The sequence below is a fragment of the Haliotis rufescens genome, unplaced genomic scaffold, assembly GCF_023055435.1.
Source record: "Haliotis rufescens isolate VD_foot unplaced genomic scaffold, xgHalRufe1.0.p SCAF_15, whole genome shotgun sequence".
Classification (NCBI taxonomy): domain Eukaryota; kingdom Metazoa; phylum Mollusca; class Gastropoda; order Lepetellida; family Haliotidae; genus Haliotis; species Haliotis rufescens.
The window spans coordinates 28,301,983-28,319,587 of record NW_025963835.1 but is presented as its reverse complement, the minus strand read 5'-3'; the positions used below and the strand labels follow the sequence as shown (position 1 = coordinate 28,319,587).

Here is a 17,605-nt window from a genome sequence, read left to right as displayed (position 1 = left end):
TTCTAAAAGTATTAATAGTAATATGTTGCACAGCATCTGGGAATCTTTGACACCATTAAATGTCAATCAGAAATATGCTTGAAGACTTATATAGAATGACTTCACACTCGTTACTTTAGTCAACATTCTTAGACCAGATTTATAATAAAAGTTGGTTTACAAATTTGCCGACTCAGAAAGATTGAAATGTGAAAAATATTTCGGAAAGATTTTGTTTTTTTATTCCCCTGACCAGATGTACGTAAAATACTTAAAAAAAAATTAAAACTCTGTTATGGTTGCTAACAACTCATGATTGGGCGCAATAATATTTATTGAACCAAACTACATAATAAAATACAACACTTTTTGCAAACTTTGCAGCGTGAAATATTTTGTTTGCTTGTTTATTGTTTAATGCCACACTCAGCAATATTCCAGCTATGACGACGGTCTGTAAATAATTGAGTCTGGACCAGACAATCCATTGATTGACATAATGAACATCGATCCACACAATTGGGATGCGATGACATGCATCAACCAAGTGAGCGAGCATGACTATCCGATCCTGTTAGTTGCCTCTTACCACGAGCATGGTCGTTGTATATGGCAAGCATGGGTTGCTGAAGACCTATTCTACTCGGGATCTTCATGGGTCTACTGAAATATGATAATACATGAGAAACTTCGCATAAAGTTCACATGGAGTCTATGACATGTACATGGTGTACCACGGCAAAGTAATAAGAGGCAAACGTGGCACCATGTGCTGGCACAAGGCGATACAAAACCTTGGAAAACTTTGCAGAGCGTGACAAATCACACATTTGGCCCTCCCGTAAACCCCATCAAAAGTCTGGCATTACAGTGTGTGGAAATAATCCTTGAACCCAAAGTAACTTAAAGTTATATTTTATATTTAATGTCAAAGCTCACCTGATTGCATGACCTTAAGAGTAGGTGTTCATGATTCCTACGGGAACACATCCCGATCTAAGCAGTTTTATGCAATGTTTTTAGCTCACCTTAGCGACACCATCACATGTTGTCGGGCATCCATCAACACCTCCCATTCCAACTTCTTTCCCCAAAATGCCTGATGTATGTCTGAACGGTGGTATTTAAATTTGTTCAAGACATCAAAATCATCATTTCGATATGGCAGTCGGGCTGCTATCCTTAATTTCTAAAAAACAACAGCATTTTTTCCCCCCTTAAACCAAAATGAGCATAGAGTTGAAACTTTATGAGTAAGATGCATTCCATATGTATTGGTTAATATCTTCAGGGTATCTTTGGCATCATTAATTCTTGGCAATGAATGTTTTTATGTGATTGTCAAAAAACTAATTCAGTGCTATCAGTAGTTTTTGCATCGTCATTTGGAAAGAGATAGATTTTATTTTAGGCAATTATCCCTGATTGGCTGAAGGGCAAATGACTGAAATTCCTGATAAATGATATATGTTTATGGTGGGATGTATTCCAAGAATATCAAAGTCAAAAGTGTCCTTTATGTTGAGTTGGGTCATTCGTGAAACATCTTCCCGAGGCAAGGGAGTTAACTGACTTTAAAAGTCCAGTTTCCACCCTTGCCGAACTAGGCTGGAATTCCTGGGCTCGATCGTAGCGCCACCAGTGGCTATTACGAGTTATGTCGTTTCTATGCCTCTCCTATTGACCAATCAGATTCAACCTCTCGTATCACTTGCATTTGCTTCAAACAAAACGGTGGCGCCCAGTCAAGACGATATGATCGATAATCAAGATCTATATTGTGATAAAACGAGTCTTACATCGCGAAGTGCATCAAATCACGTGAGCACCTTGATTATAAAATGAAAAGATTTAGAAAATATCTGTTGACAACGAGTTAGCGTAGCACATGCTTTGCAAATCCTGCAGTCGACCGAAATCTGCATGACACTTTACGAACCGGATTTCGATTTTGGTGGGCGATTTTGATTGGACTATGCATAGACTCGTTAGTCCAGACAAAATGTAACTCCATAATACCAGCCTAGTTCGGCAAGGGTGGACACTGGACTTTTATAGTCAGTTAACTCACTTGCCTTGGGAAGGTGTTCGTGAAAAGGCAGAGATGGGATTGGTTAAAGATGATAAAGCATTCAGTAGTTGAAACTGAGTCGATGATCCTGTGGGTTATATAATCAGTTCCTTAACAAGTACAGTCAAGTCTCGTTAATCCGACACTCGTTAATCCGACACTCGGCTTTATCCGACACAAATGATGGGAACCGATTGATTCAGCGCTATTTAGTCCCGTTAATCCGACATTCTCGCACTCCGACTCCGACACACCTAATTTGCAACGAATTACCGAAATCACTCATTAATCAGTCTCGTTAATCCGACACAGTGGTCAGCGTACTCCGTGGTCATCTGCCCGCGAGTACACAACCCCGTGTTTTGACACGCACCGGCTGCAGAGATTAACTTTAACAATTAACACTAGATGCCGGGATCATAAAGAATTTCAAGCGTTATTAATGCTGAAGAACCACCAGCCCTAGACGTCAAGCGAACAGGGGACTTTGAGAAATGTGCCTTCAAAATGTGAGAAACAGAAAACACTGACAGACTATTTTAAGTAGATGAAGCAAGTTGTTAAGACAGTAGCACTTGCATTTACACGAGGAAACACACGGTTATTATCTATCGTGAAGATGTCCGATTTTCGATCACAAATCACTTAATTTCGTTAATCCGACATACTCGTTAATCCGACACAATCATGTGCAACCAACGATGTCGGATTAACGAGACTTGACTGTATGTCAGCTGAGTCAACTGTAGACTTGCAGTCTCTAAGGCAATTATTATTACTGTATTCAACGTAATAAGCGCCCAGGGCGCTCTCAAAATTAGAAATAGGGGGCGCTTAATAGAATATTATTTTGATTTGAAAGATCGTAAATTTCGTGGTTTATGCTAACAGCCTGAAGTGTTTACATACGACAGATATATTTTTCAAGAATTTAATTGCCAATAATTAAGGGTGATATAACACACGAGTGCGTATTATACACGAATAAATAAGACTTGTGTACATTTATCAATCAGAAGGGGTGCTGATTGGGATTGTTCACTAGCCAATATATTAGCAATTATCGCCGTGGGCACTTATTATAGCGGGGGGCTTATTAGTCGAATACGGTAGTTTAAATCGTAATTCCTACATTAAATAAATAATAAGACAAGTTATCTCTATAAAAGACTTGTTTCCTTGTATTGTCTGCTTATTGGTGAGCTAGAGCCAATTTAACTTAATCTCATGACTATCATTGAATCGCATAATCATTTTGGCATAAAAAATGCCACCTGTAGTAGCAGTATAGGTATATAAATCCAGCTCCAGTGGAGTTGCGGCAGAACCCCTATTACCTATACTACTAGACTTGCCTAATATTAGGATAGCATTACTATACATCAATGGACTTATCAATCAGTACAGCCTTGGAGCAAGGCTAGGTTGACAGGTTCAGTTTATAAACGTATCAGTTGGGGGATTCCTGGTGATAATGAAGGCCCCTGGCAATCTATGCTTGTCGTAAGAAGCAAATAAATGGATCGGGCAGTCAGAATCGGTGATTCGGTTGATCATGTGTCATTGTATACCAATTGTGTGGATTGATGCTGATGATGTCAATCACTTGATTGTCTGATCCAGACATGATAATTATACAGACAGTCATCACATAGCTGGAATAATTGATGAGTGGGGCTTTTAGCAACACACAAACATATCAGTTGATGCCATCATCTACTTTAAATTAGCAACAATTTACATCTTCTGATTTGCATCAGGCAAGACTTATTTGGCAAGACATGAAAAAAATAATAACACAGATTTTTGAGGGGCTTGTGACCAGAGTTTTATGGTTCTGTTTTTAGTTATACTACTCAAAAGAAGTTAAGGACCACCCGATTCTTTCATACTAATGTAGTCCGTAACTTCTTTTGAGGAGTATAGTACCAAATGCACTAAACCCAGACTGTCATTCAGTTTGATGCAAAATATTTTACGATTTTATTATCAAAATGATTTTAACTGTCGGCAACATAAAAACAACAACCTTGGAGTACCAGTTTTATCATTTCCCTAAGTCTTGCTTTTTAAGATCCATAAACCTTGAAAAAAATTGTAAGGCCTGAAAAATGTATCCAGTGAATGGCGAGGATTGATGTTACACAGTGTTACAATTACATTATTAAAGTGTTGAAGATTACATTACATTGTTGCAACCCAGTTGCCTTGTTCACAGTTTCAAAGACTTCAATTTTCATCTTGTGTTGGCATAGCTGTAGGAAATGCGTGACTTGGGTTTATAACTAATTAGTTGTTGAGGTATTTGTGCAAAATTACAACACTTATCACAGATAATGTTCAACTGTGGCTGACTGATCTCAACAGCTTTCCCTGAACTGACAGTTAACGCCGATGACATGCCATGCTCCCCCATTAAACCAGAATACGCAGCAAATTGAAGAAGACAATTTATTTCCTCATAAAAGTCACCATTTTCTTATTTTTGGGCTGTAAATATCACTGCAACTCCCAAGGTAAACATGAGAATTGTAAACGTGTTGTATTCATCTCAAAAACAGCCCTTGAACTGTGAAGAGCTTCCAAACAAAGGAGAGGCTTAAGAAGTAGATCGTGCGGCTAATACTAAATAGATTACACTATGATAAATCATCGACAGATAATATACACATCATGCAAACGTGTGTTCGTTATGTCCAAGGTATTCTTCAGCAGAAGCTTTCAAACATTATTTACAAATTTAAAAAATTCATACAACATATTCATGGATTTATCTAGACCTGCTGAGGGGACGATATTTAGCCTCAAGTTTAAAGCAAAATTAATGCAGTAACAGTTCCTAAATTGGAATTACCCTATTCGACGTAATAAGCGCCCCGCTCTAATAAGTGCCCACGGCGATATTTGCTAAAATATTGGCTCGTGAACAATCCCAATTAGCACCCTTTCTGTTTGATCAATGAACACAATACTTATTTATTCGCGTATAATACGAACTTGTGTGTTATATGCACCCTTAATTATGGGCAATTAAATTCTGGAAAAATATATATCTCGTATATAAACATTTCAGGCTGTCAGCATAAACCACGAAATTTATCTTTCAACTCTGTTTTTTTCCGACAAAATACTATTCTAATAAGAGCCCCCTATTTCTAATTTTGAGAGCGCCCTGGGCGCTTATTACGCCGAATACGGTAATAATTTGCCCTGTCATGTTATTATGGTAATAACTAATGTTATTTCTTTGTAGTGGGACTTGCATCTCACTAATAACAGGCCCGATAAACAAGAAGTAGTAATGTTTACATTTGTGCTTTGAATGAAATCATAAAATACCCCTGAATTTGTGAAAAAGAAGACTATTTAGAAAATTCAAAATTTTGAGTTTACAGTAAACTATGTTTATAACAAACACGCTTATAACAAACTGACGGATAAAACAAATTGTTTTTTGGTCCTGTTCATTTGCTGTATATATTCTGTATATATATTCATAACATACTTCGGTTATCACGAAGTAATATTAGCAGTCCCTTAGAGGTCGTTATAAATATAGTTTACTGTACCTTTTTCCCAATATCTCTGACCTGTGAAGATCCGAGGTAGAACACATCTTGAGCAATCCATGCTTGCCGTAAAAGGCGACTAACGGGATCGGGTGGTCAGGCTCGCTGATCTCAAATGATGCTTATGATATTAATCACTGGATTGTCAGGTCCCGACTCCATTATTTACAGACCGCCGTCATATAGCTGGAATATTGCTGAGTGCGGCGTTAAACAACCAACCAACCAACCAACCAACCAACCAACCAACCAACCCAACGTCTCTGCCAGGGGCACATAGTTTGGAATCCTAGATAAATCCCTGATATGTTTTTATGTTTCAGTGATAGCTTGAAGCAAGTATCACAACATCAACTCGCTGTTAGCCATCATATCTTATTTCTTTTGTGTTATGATAAACATGGGCGGATACAGCTTTTTTTAAAAGGGGGGGTGCACAATTAAGATCTACTAATTTTTTTAGTTTCATAGTTTCAGTTTGGCTTGTCACTTTATAAACGATCTGTGAAGATCCAGGTAGAGAATAGGTCTTCAGCAACCATGCTTGTCATAAGACATGTCTATGCTTGTCGTAAGAGGTGACTAACAGGATCGGGTGATCTGGCTCGCTGACTTGGTTGATGCATGTCATCGTATCCCAACTGTGTAGATTGATGCTCATGATGTCAATCACTGGATTGTCTGGTCCAGATTCTATAATATACAGACTGCCGTCATATCGCTGGAATAATGCAGAGTGCGACAAACAATCAAACAAACACTAAGCAACATGATGTTGAAAACAGACGTCCAATCAAATAATACTATTTTTTAAGGCATGAAACCATCAGTGAAATAATTACTACTTGTCTTGTTGTGTGGTCTCAAATACAACTGGGAACGTCGTGCAGCACAACTCATGAAACCATCCCTCCCAGCTAATGTGCATATTAAACAGTCTTCTGATAAGATTATATATATCAAGATCTCGGTCCTACGAGGCCGAGATTTATATGTAGATCCTTGTCAAATTTGTGTTCAGAAAAGGAATTTTGATTGGTTGTTGAATAAAAACTGATTATCACAAGAAATTCTGTGCCCCATTACTGATAAGAAAGATAAAGATGGTGACGTCACTTCTGAAGCAAGGCTATGATGGCTCCGGTGTATATGTAGTAATATAATGGAGATGTACTACTCAAAAGAAGTTAAGGAATACCGATTTTTTCATACGACTATGAAAGAAGTTGAAGTGTACAACCAAATTTTCAATGAGACTATAGTTAATCTTCGGTCGTATCACAACAGATTAACTTTAGTCATATGAAAAAAATGTGTTTCTTTAACTTCTTTTGAGTAGTATATGATCCATTGGATAAACAGGGATGAGGATGTATATGTTTCTAATGGCCATTTATTAGGTTGAATGGGGTATCACTCTTATAAGATATACATGTACCAGCTGCATTACCATGCTATGATGCTATATTTACAATATACTGTATTTTCTCTAATATATGCCTTGGTATTTTTCTTTGAAAAAACTTCCAATCCCAGTGGGTAATGGATGTAATCAGGGAACTGGCACTTAATAATTAAACCCTTGTTTCTGAGCTTATGTTTAGTTCAGGGAGAAGAAATTTAAATCTAACATATCCGGCGCTTTAAACACCCAATGTTTATTAGAGATCCAGGGCTTATTGTGTTGTGTGCTGCTTCATACCTGACGTTGACTGGAGAACGGTGCCTATTAGAGACTGGGTGCTTATTAGAGTAAATACGGTACTTGGTTGAGCTATAGGGCAGTCATGATGGATGTGTACAGTGTTACTGCCTACTTTATGTGTTGTACTGTGTTTTACACCATTATACAAGGAGGATGTTAAACTATCACATTACTGTTGCCTATAGCATCGTATCCAACCTCTTGGTATTTGATATATTAAAATATTAATATTCCGCACTTAAAAAGCTCTATACATCAAGAACAAATTATTGTAATGTTACATTAAATACCGGTAAGTGTAATGCTGTTTATGATTTGAATAAGGATTTATTGAAACAATTGCAATTTATGATCCAACATTTATTTTTAATATATTTAGGAAATTAACCTATGTACCAGAATACCTCCTTGTAGCTTACTGTTTCCATGTATGCGCTACATCAATGTATGAATCTATTAATGTACAGCTATCAGACAGTCGGTGCACCTTCAGGAGATAGAGGTACACTTGACTTGATGTGAACGCTCTGGTAAATCACTTGCTTCCCCCTCCCTGTCCACCCTCCCCCCTTGCACGTCTGTTATCACAGCTCTTCAAGTTGTGGTTGTCTGTTGTAAGGAAGGCCAGTGATGGTCGAGGCAGCTGTGGGAAGGCGAGGGGAGCAGGGAATCCCACCGATGCCACTACTTCACAAGTCACTTCTCCCCAGATATTGTTAGCTTATCCTGGAGGGGGCTTCAACGCGGCAGACAATGCGGCCTCGGAGTACAGCATTACTGGGGAAATTAGCAGGCACTTGCTGAATACCAGGATAATGCTTCCACCCCCCTGTAAACATCAGTACCTGCTCTATGCTGTTATACTCAAGATAATCTACTACATGCTCCTGTAAAGAAAATTAGCCGTTCTACGTTGTTGTGCTTGGGCAATTGATCTCACAGGCCCCTGTAAACAATATTAACTGTTCTACATTTTTGTGCTTGAGCTAATAATCTCACATGCCCCTGTAAACAATATTGACTGTTCTACATTGTTGTGCTTGAGCTAATAATGTCAAATGCCCCTGTAAACAATATTGACTGTTCTACATTTTTGTGCTTGAGCTAATAATCTCACATGCCCTGTAAACAATATTTACTGTTCTACGTTGTTGTGCTTGAGCTAATAATCTCACAGGCCCCTGTAAACAATATTGACTGTTCTACATTGTTACGCTTGAACTAATAATGTCAAATGCCCCTGTAAACAATATTGACTGTTCTACATTGTTGTGCTTGTGAGCCAATAATCACACATGTCCCTGTAAACAATGTTAACTGTTCTACATTGTTGTGCTTGTGAGCCAATAATCACACATGTCCCTGTTAACAATGTTAACTGTTCTACATTGTTGTGCTTGTGAGCCAATAATCACACATGTCCCTGTAAACAATGTTAACTGTTCTACATTGTTGTGTTGTGAGCCAATAATCACACAGGCCCCTGTAAACAATGTTAACTGTTCTACATTGTTGTGCTTGAGCTAATAATCTCACATGCCCCTGTAAACAATATTGACTGTTCTACATTGTTGTGTTGTGAGCCAATAATCACACATGTCCCTGTAAACAATGTTAACTGTTCTACATTGTTGTGTTGTGAGCCAATAATCACACATGTCCCTGTAAACAATGTTAACTGTTCTACATTGTTGTGCTTGTGAGCCAATAATCACACATGTCCCTGTAAACAATATTGACTGTTCTACATTCTTGTGCTTGAACTAATGATCTCACTTGTCTCTGTAAACAATATCAGCTGTTCCTGGACAGAAGATGATGTCATAAACTGTAGCAATATACCACTCTTGTATCCAAATGAAGGAAGGTAGTTAAATCAGTGAGTATTTCAGTTATGTCATGGTGTGTTAGCTTGACATTGGAGGAAAGCCAGAAGTGATACAGGTCTCATCTTCTTGATGAATCCCTAGCCTTGCCCCAAGGCTGTACTGAAAGAAAAGTCCATGGATGTGTAGTAATTCTATCCTCCTAATAGGCAAGTCTAGATATGTGGCAGTAAGTTCTCCACTCTCTTTTGGGACAACTTGTTCTTATTATTTACATAATCTTAAAAATTATGATTTAGATTAAAAATTATTGCCTTAGAGACTTGTGCAAGTCTAATGAAACCTCACAAGCACGGGTATGGTACTAACAAATTTTATCCATGTTCAAAGATTTACATGTTGAATTATACATTCACCGTGAACATCCAGATTAGAACTGGTCTTCAGCAACCCATGCTTGTCACAAGGGGCCACTTATGGGGATTGGGTGGTCAGGATCTCTGCCTGGGTCTGAATGTCATCATATTCCAATTGCGTAAATCGATGCTCATAATGTCAATCACTAGACTGCTGGATCTGATTCGATTATTTACAGATTGCAGTTATATACGTAGAATATTGCCAAGTGCAGCGTTAAACAAGAAAAAAATACTAAAAATAAATAAATAGATACGACATGGCACAATTTAAACAGTAATCATCATTCTTATAAATTTCATGTAAAGTTTCAATTCTTTTCTGCATCAAGAGGTCAAGGATTTTGGGATGTATTTCAGCATCCAAGCCCTGCATTGGGGATGCAGGACACGCATGTATGTTCTCAGGAAATTCTGGGACCCATTCTAATGAGTTTATGACCGAGACACAAATATGAATACCACCGATTACTGTGTTCAGTGTTTCAATGTTGAGCGTGTAGTGTTTGATCTGCCGACCCGCCATCGTATCGTGTGCTACAGTTTGGCAGGTAGTAGATAGTCCAGTTGGTTGTCACTTCCAGCCCAGATAGGAGGTAAATTGAGTTGCTGGTGTGGAGATGGGGGTGTTTATATAAAGATAGCAGGGGGTTCAGTGTCTCTGCATCAGCCTTGAATTCAGCTCGGAGAGATATGTGCGTGCTGTATTACACGCACAGATTACACTGCCGGTGTGGGGAGAGTTCCGACTTTCTGTCTGGACACAAATGATGATAAAAACACAGGAGGTGACACTTTATTTTTTTATTTTTCTGGATAGATTAGCCATATCCAATATCCATGAGCAGAAATATAATAAATATAGTTAGTATTAGTTTATTTTTATATGCCTGGTCATGTGTGTGTGTGTATGTATGTGTGTGTTTGGGGGGGAGGGGGTGGGGGGGGAGGCTGGTGCCGGTGGCAAATAAGAGGGTTACGGGTGGCCCAGTTGTTTGAGGTGCTTCATTTCGCTAATTTTCATTAAGTAACTTCCCTTGGGCAGACCTTCTATGACAAAAGTATATTAAATAAGAATAAGCTTTTATGTTTTTCAACTAAACCAACCAGCTTTATGTCAAATGAAAGAGACCGCCTGCATGGTCTAGAGGAAGAGCATCCGCCCAGAGAGCGGAAGGTCCGGGGTTTGTTCCCTGTTTGCGTCATACCAAAAGACGTTAAAAGATGGTACTTGTTGTTATCCTGCCTGGCGCTCGACATTAAGGGCTAATACAAGGACTGGTTGCCTCGGAGTCCGTATACTATGTCTGAGTGGGGTATTCATGTTAAACTGCGGCATGGTATCTCAGTGGCTAGCACTATAAAATATGCGTTAGTCAAGACTAGTACAAGCACGCGCATGCACACACGCATACATGCATGCATGCACGCACGCACAAAAAACTGTGCATGCATATCACTATATTAATGTAATAATCTTGCATGCATCATTTCACTTCATTTTACTTCACTTCAAATGAAAGAGAAAATATTTGGCTTTGCAAATGTAACCTATGAATATCCTATTCCCATATGATGGGCAGTCAGGTAGCCTAGTGGTTAAAGCATTCACTTGTCACGCTGAAGATCCGGGTTTGATTCCCGACATGCTGTGTGAAGCCTATTTCTGGTGTCCCATGCCATGATATTTCTGGAATATTGCAAAAAACGGCATAAGATCAAACTCACTCACTCACCTAGGAACATATTCTACTTGTCTGTCCCATGTGGAGATTCCATGTTAGAATTGGTCCCCAGCAACCTATGCTGATTATAAGGGGCGACTTAATTGATACGGAGGTCAGGCTCTGACTGACTTGGTTGATGGCGTGCCATCATACCTCGATGACGTGATCATTGCACACAATATCAATCACTATAAAGTCTGGTCGGGACTTGATTATTCACAGGCAGCCGTCATCATAACTGAAATATTGCTGAATGCAGTGTTCAACAACAAACACACACACACATGCCACATTGCTGACTGGAACTCAGTAGTCTTTTCATTTTCAAATATTCAAAATGGCAGTCAGCAAAGGACACTTTTGTGATGAATACAGGCCAACCTCTTCTCCAAGTTATGAATCTTTAGAGGATGTTCATAACTTCTTTCTTTGCGTAACATCCTCTTTTATGTAATATACCTCTTTACGTAACCTCCTTCTTTATGTAACCTCCTTCTTTACATGAGATCCTTCTTTACAATGAAGTAATGTTTTTGTTTTGAAAAATTCAAAATGGCCGCCTTATGTAGTCAGTTGAATTTCCAGTTTTTACTGCCACATGCTTGTTGTGCTTGTGACCCGATGATGATACTAATAATACAGCCCTATAGTATGTGAAAGTGATTGCTCTAACATTTGAAGGGGCGGTCGGGTAGCCTAGTGGTTAAAGCGTTCGCTCGTCATGCCGAAGACCCGGGTTCGAATCCCGACATGGGTACAATGTGTGAAGCCCATTTCTGGTGTCCCCCGCCGTGATATTGCTGGAATATTGCTAAAAGCGGCGTAAAACCAAACTCACTCACTCACTCACTCTAGCGTTGGATTATTGGCTGGGTGGTTCTCAGATTTGAGCAAAGTGCCCCTTTAATTATCCCTGCCTTGATGTGGGAGGGGAATATCATAAGGAATGGATTATGTCCATCTGTCCATTAGTTTTTGTTTCCGGGGCATTACACAAAGACGACACTGAATATTTCTTATCAAACTTGCGTAGATATCTATCCAGCCATCAACTGGTGCCTTTTTCTATTTTGGAATTTTATGAATTTTACAATTTCCAGTTTCTATGACAACAAATTGGACTTGAGCACAAGTAAGGGTAGGGTTTGTTCTGTCGTTCTTGATAAAACATTTGCACAGATGCAAGTCTAGCCATGAATTCAGGTGCCTTGAAATTCTATGTAGGAATTTTGGAATTTGTAAAAAAACGTTTCTGGTTTCCATGCCAATAAATTCAAATCAATGAAGGACTCATTTCCAGAGCATAACTCATGAACCATTTGTCTCTCATCACTTTGCAATCCGGTGGGCAACTGACTTTTATGTTTTTTTAATATTTTGTAGTTATATACTGTCTCATTAAGTCGAAAACAAATAGAAAACCCCAGTGTATCCAATGATAGCCACTGCTCCCAGTGATCTTCTCCTAGTAACACCATCCCACTGACATGGCTGAAGATCTCGGTCAGACAGCAGAGTAATCAGATTTGAGTGTCTATGACTGTTTAGAACAAGTACCAGGCAGTTTGCACTTGATATACATACCATTGACAGGGGTGAGGGGGGGGGGCTAATAGTATTTAATGCTTGTTATTCTTTGGAATGTAATGGCAATATAAATTACATGAATGTCTGTGGATGACACCAGGTGTTCATGAGATGAGAGTCGTGCCTTCCACCACGCAGGAAGAATCCTGATCATGTGTTGTTGGAGGAGACCGGAATGAGGCATGTTTTTTCAGTGGCATTGAGGCTGTTCACGTGCATCAAGTGTCTGTGTGCATTTAGCCTTGCGTTTAGTTGACGCAGAAACTTAACGGAAACAAAACGAACATATTCGCTGTAAGTTTGCAACTGTTGAAAAACTGAATGAAAAATATTTTTTATCTGGTCCTATACATGCAGCATGTAACCCCAGAGATTTTTCCCAGATATCAGGCTGTCAGACAGCGAACTGATCAAGGTTCTGATGAACACGGGTCTTGGTGCTGGTATATTTATAGTCTCTTGAAAGTAAACGGCATTATGTGATTATAAACACTGATGAAGTTCCTGTGTGGGTCTGAAACACTGTTTGGATCCATGTGGATCTGTGTACTGAAATTGATGGATCCATGTGGATCTGTGTACTGAAACATTGATGGATCCATGTGGGTCTGTGTACTAAAACATTAATGGATCCATGTGGATCTGTGTACTGAGCATTGATGGATCCATGTGGGTCTGTGTACTGAAACATTGATGGATCCATGTGGGTCTGTGTACTGAAACATTGATGGATCCATGTGGGTCTGTGTACTGAAACATTGACGGATCTATGTGGATCTGTGTACTAAAACATTGATGGATCTATGTGGATCTGTGTACTGAAACATTGATGGATCCATGTGGGTCTGTGTACTGAAACATTGATAGATCCATGTGGGTCTGTGTACTGAAACATTGATGGATCCATGTGGGTCTGTGTACTGAAACATTGACGGATCTATGTGGGTCTGTGTACTGAAACATTGACGGATCTATGTGGATCTGTGTACTGAAACATTGATGGATCCATGTGGGTCTGTGTACTGAAACTGATGGATCCATGTGGGCCTGTGTACTAAAACATTGATGGATCTATGTGGATCTGTGTACTGAAACTGATGGATCCATGTGGGTCTGTGTACTGAAACATTGATGGATCCATGTGGGTCTGTGTACTGAAACACTGATGGATCCATGTGGGTCTGTGTACTGAAACTGATGGATCCATGTGGGTCTGTGTACTGAAACATTGATGGATCCATGTGGGTCTGTGTACTTAAACATTGATGATTCCATGTGGGTCAGTGTACTGAAACATTGATGGATCCATGTGGGTCTGTGTACTGAAACGGATAGATCCATGTGGATCTGTGTTATGAAACTGATGCAACTGTGTTATTTCAGTCATATCATGAAACATAAACGTTTCAGTCTGTTTGCAATGCCTTAAGGATACAAATCTGTAGCTGAACACCTAACATGATTTCAGGCAAAGTTGGTGAAGAAGTTCCGAGTTCAGGGCATCCCCAAGTTGGTGCTGCTGGACGGGGAGACGGGGAAGGTCATCACAGTGGACGGCTTCAACCATGTACAGGAAGACGAGGCGGGAAATGGCTTCCCCTGGAAGTTAAAACCGTTTCATGACGTCATGAAGGGAAAGTTACTCCATGAGAAGGAAGAAATCGACGCATCAATATTAAAGGGGAAAGTGGTTGGATTGTACTTCTCAGCTCATTGGGTGAGTAAACAGTATTGACAGTGGCTGGTTGTACTTCTCAGCTCATTGGGTGAGTAAACAGTATTGACAGTGGCTGGTTTACCTCTCAGCTCATTGGGTGAGTAAACAGTATTTACAGTGGCTGGTTGTACTTCTCAGCTCATTGGGTAAGTAAACAGTATTGACAGTGGCTGGTTGTACTTCTCAGCTCATTGGGTAAGTAAACAGTATTGACAGTGGCTGGTTGTACTTCTCAGCTCATTGGGTGAGTAAACAGTATTGACAGTGGCTGGTTGTACTTCTCAGCTCATTGGGTGAGTAAACAGTATTGACAGTGGCTGGTTTACCTCTCAGCTCATTGGGTGAGTAAACAGTATTTACAGTGGCTGGTTGTACTTCTCAGCTCATTGGGTAAGTAAACAGTATTGACAGTGGCTGGTTGTACTTCTCAGCTCATTGGGTAAGTAAACAGTATTGACAGTGGCTGGTTGTACTTCTCAGCTCATTGGGTGAGTAAACAGTATTAACAGTGGTTGGTTGTACTTCTCAGATCATTGGGTGAGTAAACAGTATTGACAGTGGCTGGTTGTACTTCTCAGCTCATTGGGTGAGTAAACAGTATTGACAGTGGCTGGTTGTACTTCTCAGCTCATTGGGTGAGTAAACAGTATTGACAGTGGCTGGTTGTACTTCTCAGCTCATTGGGTGAGTAAACAGTATTGACAGTGGCTGGTTGTACTTCTCAGCTCATTGGGTGAGTAAACAGTATTGACAGTGGCTGGTTGTACTTCTCAGCTCATTGGGTGAGTAAACAATATGTGCCACCATTGGCTAGTGACTTCCCCCTGATCCCGTGATAACAGGTTTCTATATTTCCTATTATTGCAAGGATTGCCACACTAAAACCGCTTAGGGATGAATGATCTATAAACTGATGTCATTAAAAAGTAATTCCAGAATTTTGATTTGATTTTAAACAGCAACCATATTCAAAGTGTCATATTACCCATTACTCAGCCATTTCTGAACGATTGATGTTCAATTTGATTATGATGCAGAAAATAGGAGGTATTGGGCAAATCTTCCATCAAGCCAGGTTCGTCATTGTCCCTCTGCTGCCTACTAAGCCTCTCTCCATCTCGCCCAGGAAACTAGAACTCTCCATTGACAATCCTTGCACTTAAGCGTGATAATATCGAATTCCAGGCCTCAGTTTCATCTTTAACATGGTCACCAGGGTAGGGATTTAGAAAATGGCTGACTTTGCCAATTACAAAGCCATTCCTTGATCCATAAGCTGGTATGGAATTACAATGTCAACATACACATTACATTGTATTTATTCTGCTAAATGTGTTGATTTTACTGAAATATTCATGCAAGTAAAGAAACAAATTTCCCAGATGGTCTCAACAATAAAAATAAGCTTCATGTTGTTTCACATTATTTATGAAGTTTAGACACAGAAATGAGTGGAGTCACTTGTGTGTGTGCTGCTCTTCCAACAAAAACATCACAAGAACAACAGTTGTACTAGATGGAGAATCAAATTTAGATGCTCGAGGAGTTCAGTCAGAAACAGAGATCACAACTCATTGTTCCTGCTGGCTTTTGAAACTGCCAGTCCTGGTGGACCAGCAACTCCAAAAATAAACAGTCCCCACTTATTTTTGTCAGTCACAACTTTCGACAAATATAAAAAATGTATGAAAGCTACCTGGCTTTAATTCTTTCAACATCATGTTGAATGCAATGACGTCATCTCTGTAGTAATTAGATCTACACATCATTCACACAAAGTTCCGTATGTTTCAAATATTTCGACTAAATTGCTACAAAATTATATTTAACCTTGAAGCAAAGCGAAATGTTATTTCCTTGTACTACAAATAGACAAGGGGAAACCCTGATGGTAACCGACAAGCTGACAAAGAGTGAGTGAGTGAGTATGGTTTTATGCCGCTTTTAGCAATATTCAAGCAAAATCACGGCGGGGGACACCAGAAATGGGCTTCACACATTGTGCCCATGTGGGGAATCGAACCCGTGTCTTTAGTGTGGCGAGCGAACTCTTTAACCACTAGGCTACCCTACCGCCCCACAACAACAAAGATTTATGAGGGACTGTATTTTCTGATCTACAGGGACTGGCAGTCACATGAATTACCTGTCCAAGCCTAATTCGACCAGTAAAAAACTGGTAGTTACCAGTAAACGGGAATGCTGCAACTGTGGTAATACTACTCATTTAAATTAGTTCAGAGCCACGGCCATGGTGTAGTGGGTAGAGTGTCTTCTCAGAGAGCGGAAGGTTGGTTGTTTGATTCCCATATCAAAAGATGTTAAAATATATTTCTCTCTCTCTGCTTGGCACATGACATTAGGCCAAGCTTTTTTTATTTTTAGGATTTCGGATTTTTCAGCCCAAAGCCCAGGGTTCGAGGAGGGAAAAAGAAAGCAAAAAAAAGCCAGATGCAGTTTTTTTAATGCAGAATGCCTCTGGCGTACTTTATGAACATATTCTATGCTAAAAAGACCACCATTTGTTACGATAAAGCCCCTTGTATCAATAAAATTTCTACCACTTACAACACGGACAATTGTCGAGGGAGGCTATTCATGTTCGGCTTCGAGATCAACAAAGATCGATTATGTATCTCTTTACTAGATTACAATGGTAAATTCATATGTTTTCTATTAAAAGGTGATGATAACAAATAAAATAACTGACTACGTGGTTATTGGCGGAAAAAAATAATTTGAAATCTGATGTATTTTTTTTACATTTTCTCAAAATTAGAGTCGGCGGGTCTGTAATCCGAAAAATATAAAACGCCTGGCCTAAGGGGTATAAAACAAGGATAGGTCAGTTCAGAATCAGTATTCTGTGCCTGAGTGGGGGTATCCATGCTAAACTGCAGGATCGTGTCTCAGCGGGATAACTCAACAAAGCCAACATTCGTAAGGACCATTACAGGCGGCCACACACACACACATCACATGCCATAAAAGTGCAATAATCTTGAATA

The 17,605-nt window shown here is 39.4% G+C and overlaps 1 protein-coding gene across 1 annotated transcript in view; it reads left to right on the top strand.

The window, feature by feature from the left end:
- Nucleotides 1–17,605, top strand: part of LOC124140228 (nucleoredoxin-like) — a 40,226-nt gene that overhangs the window by 6,385 nt on the left and 16,236 nt on the right. The window contains exon 2 of the mRNA XM_048396428.1: nucleotides 14,349–14,597. Coding sequence (XP_048252385.1) covers nucleotides 14,349–14,597 — 249 coding nt within the window. The remainder of the gene's footprint in view (nucleotides 1–14,348; nucleotides 14,598–17,605) is intronic.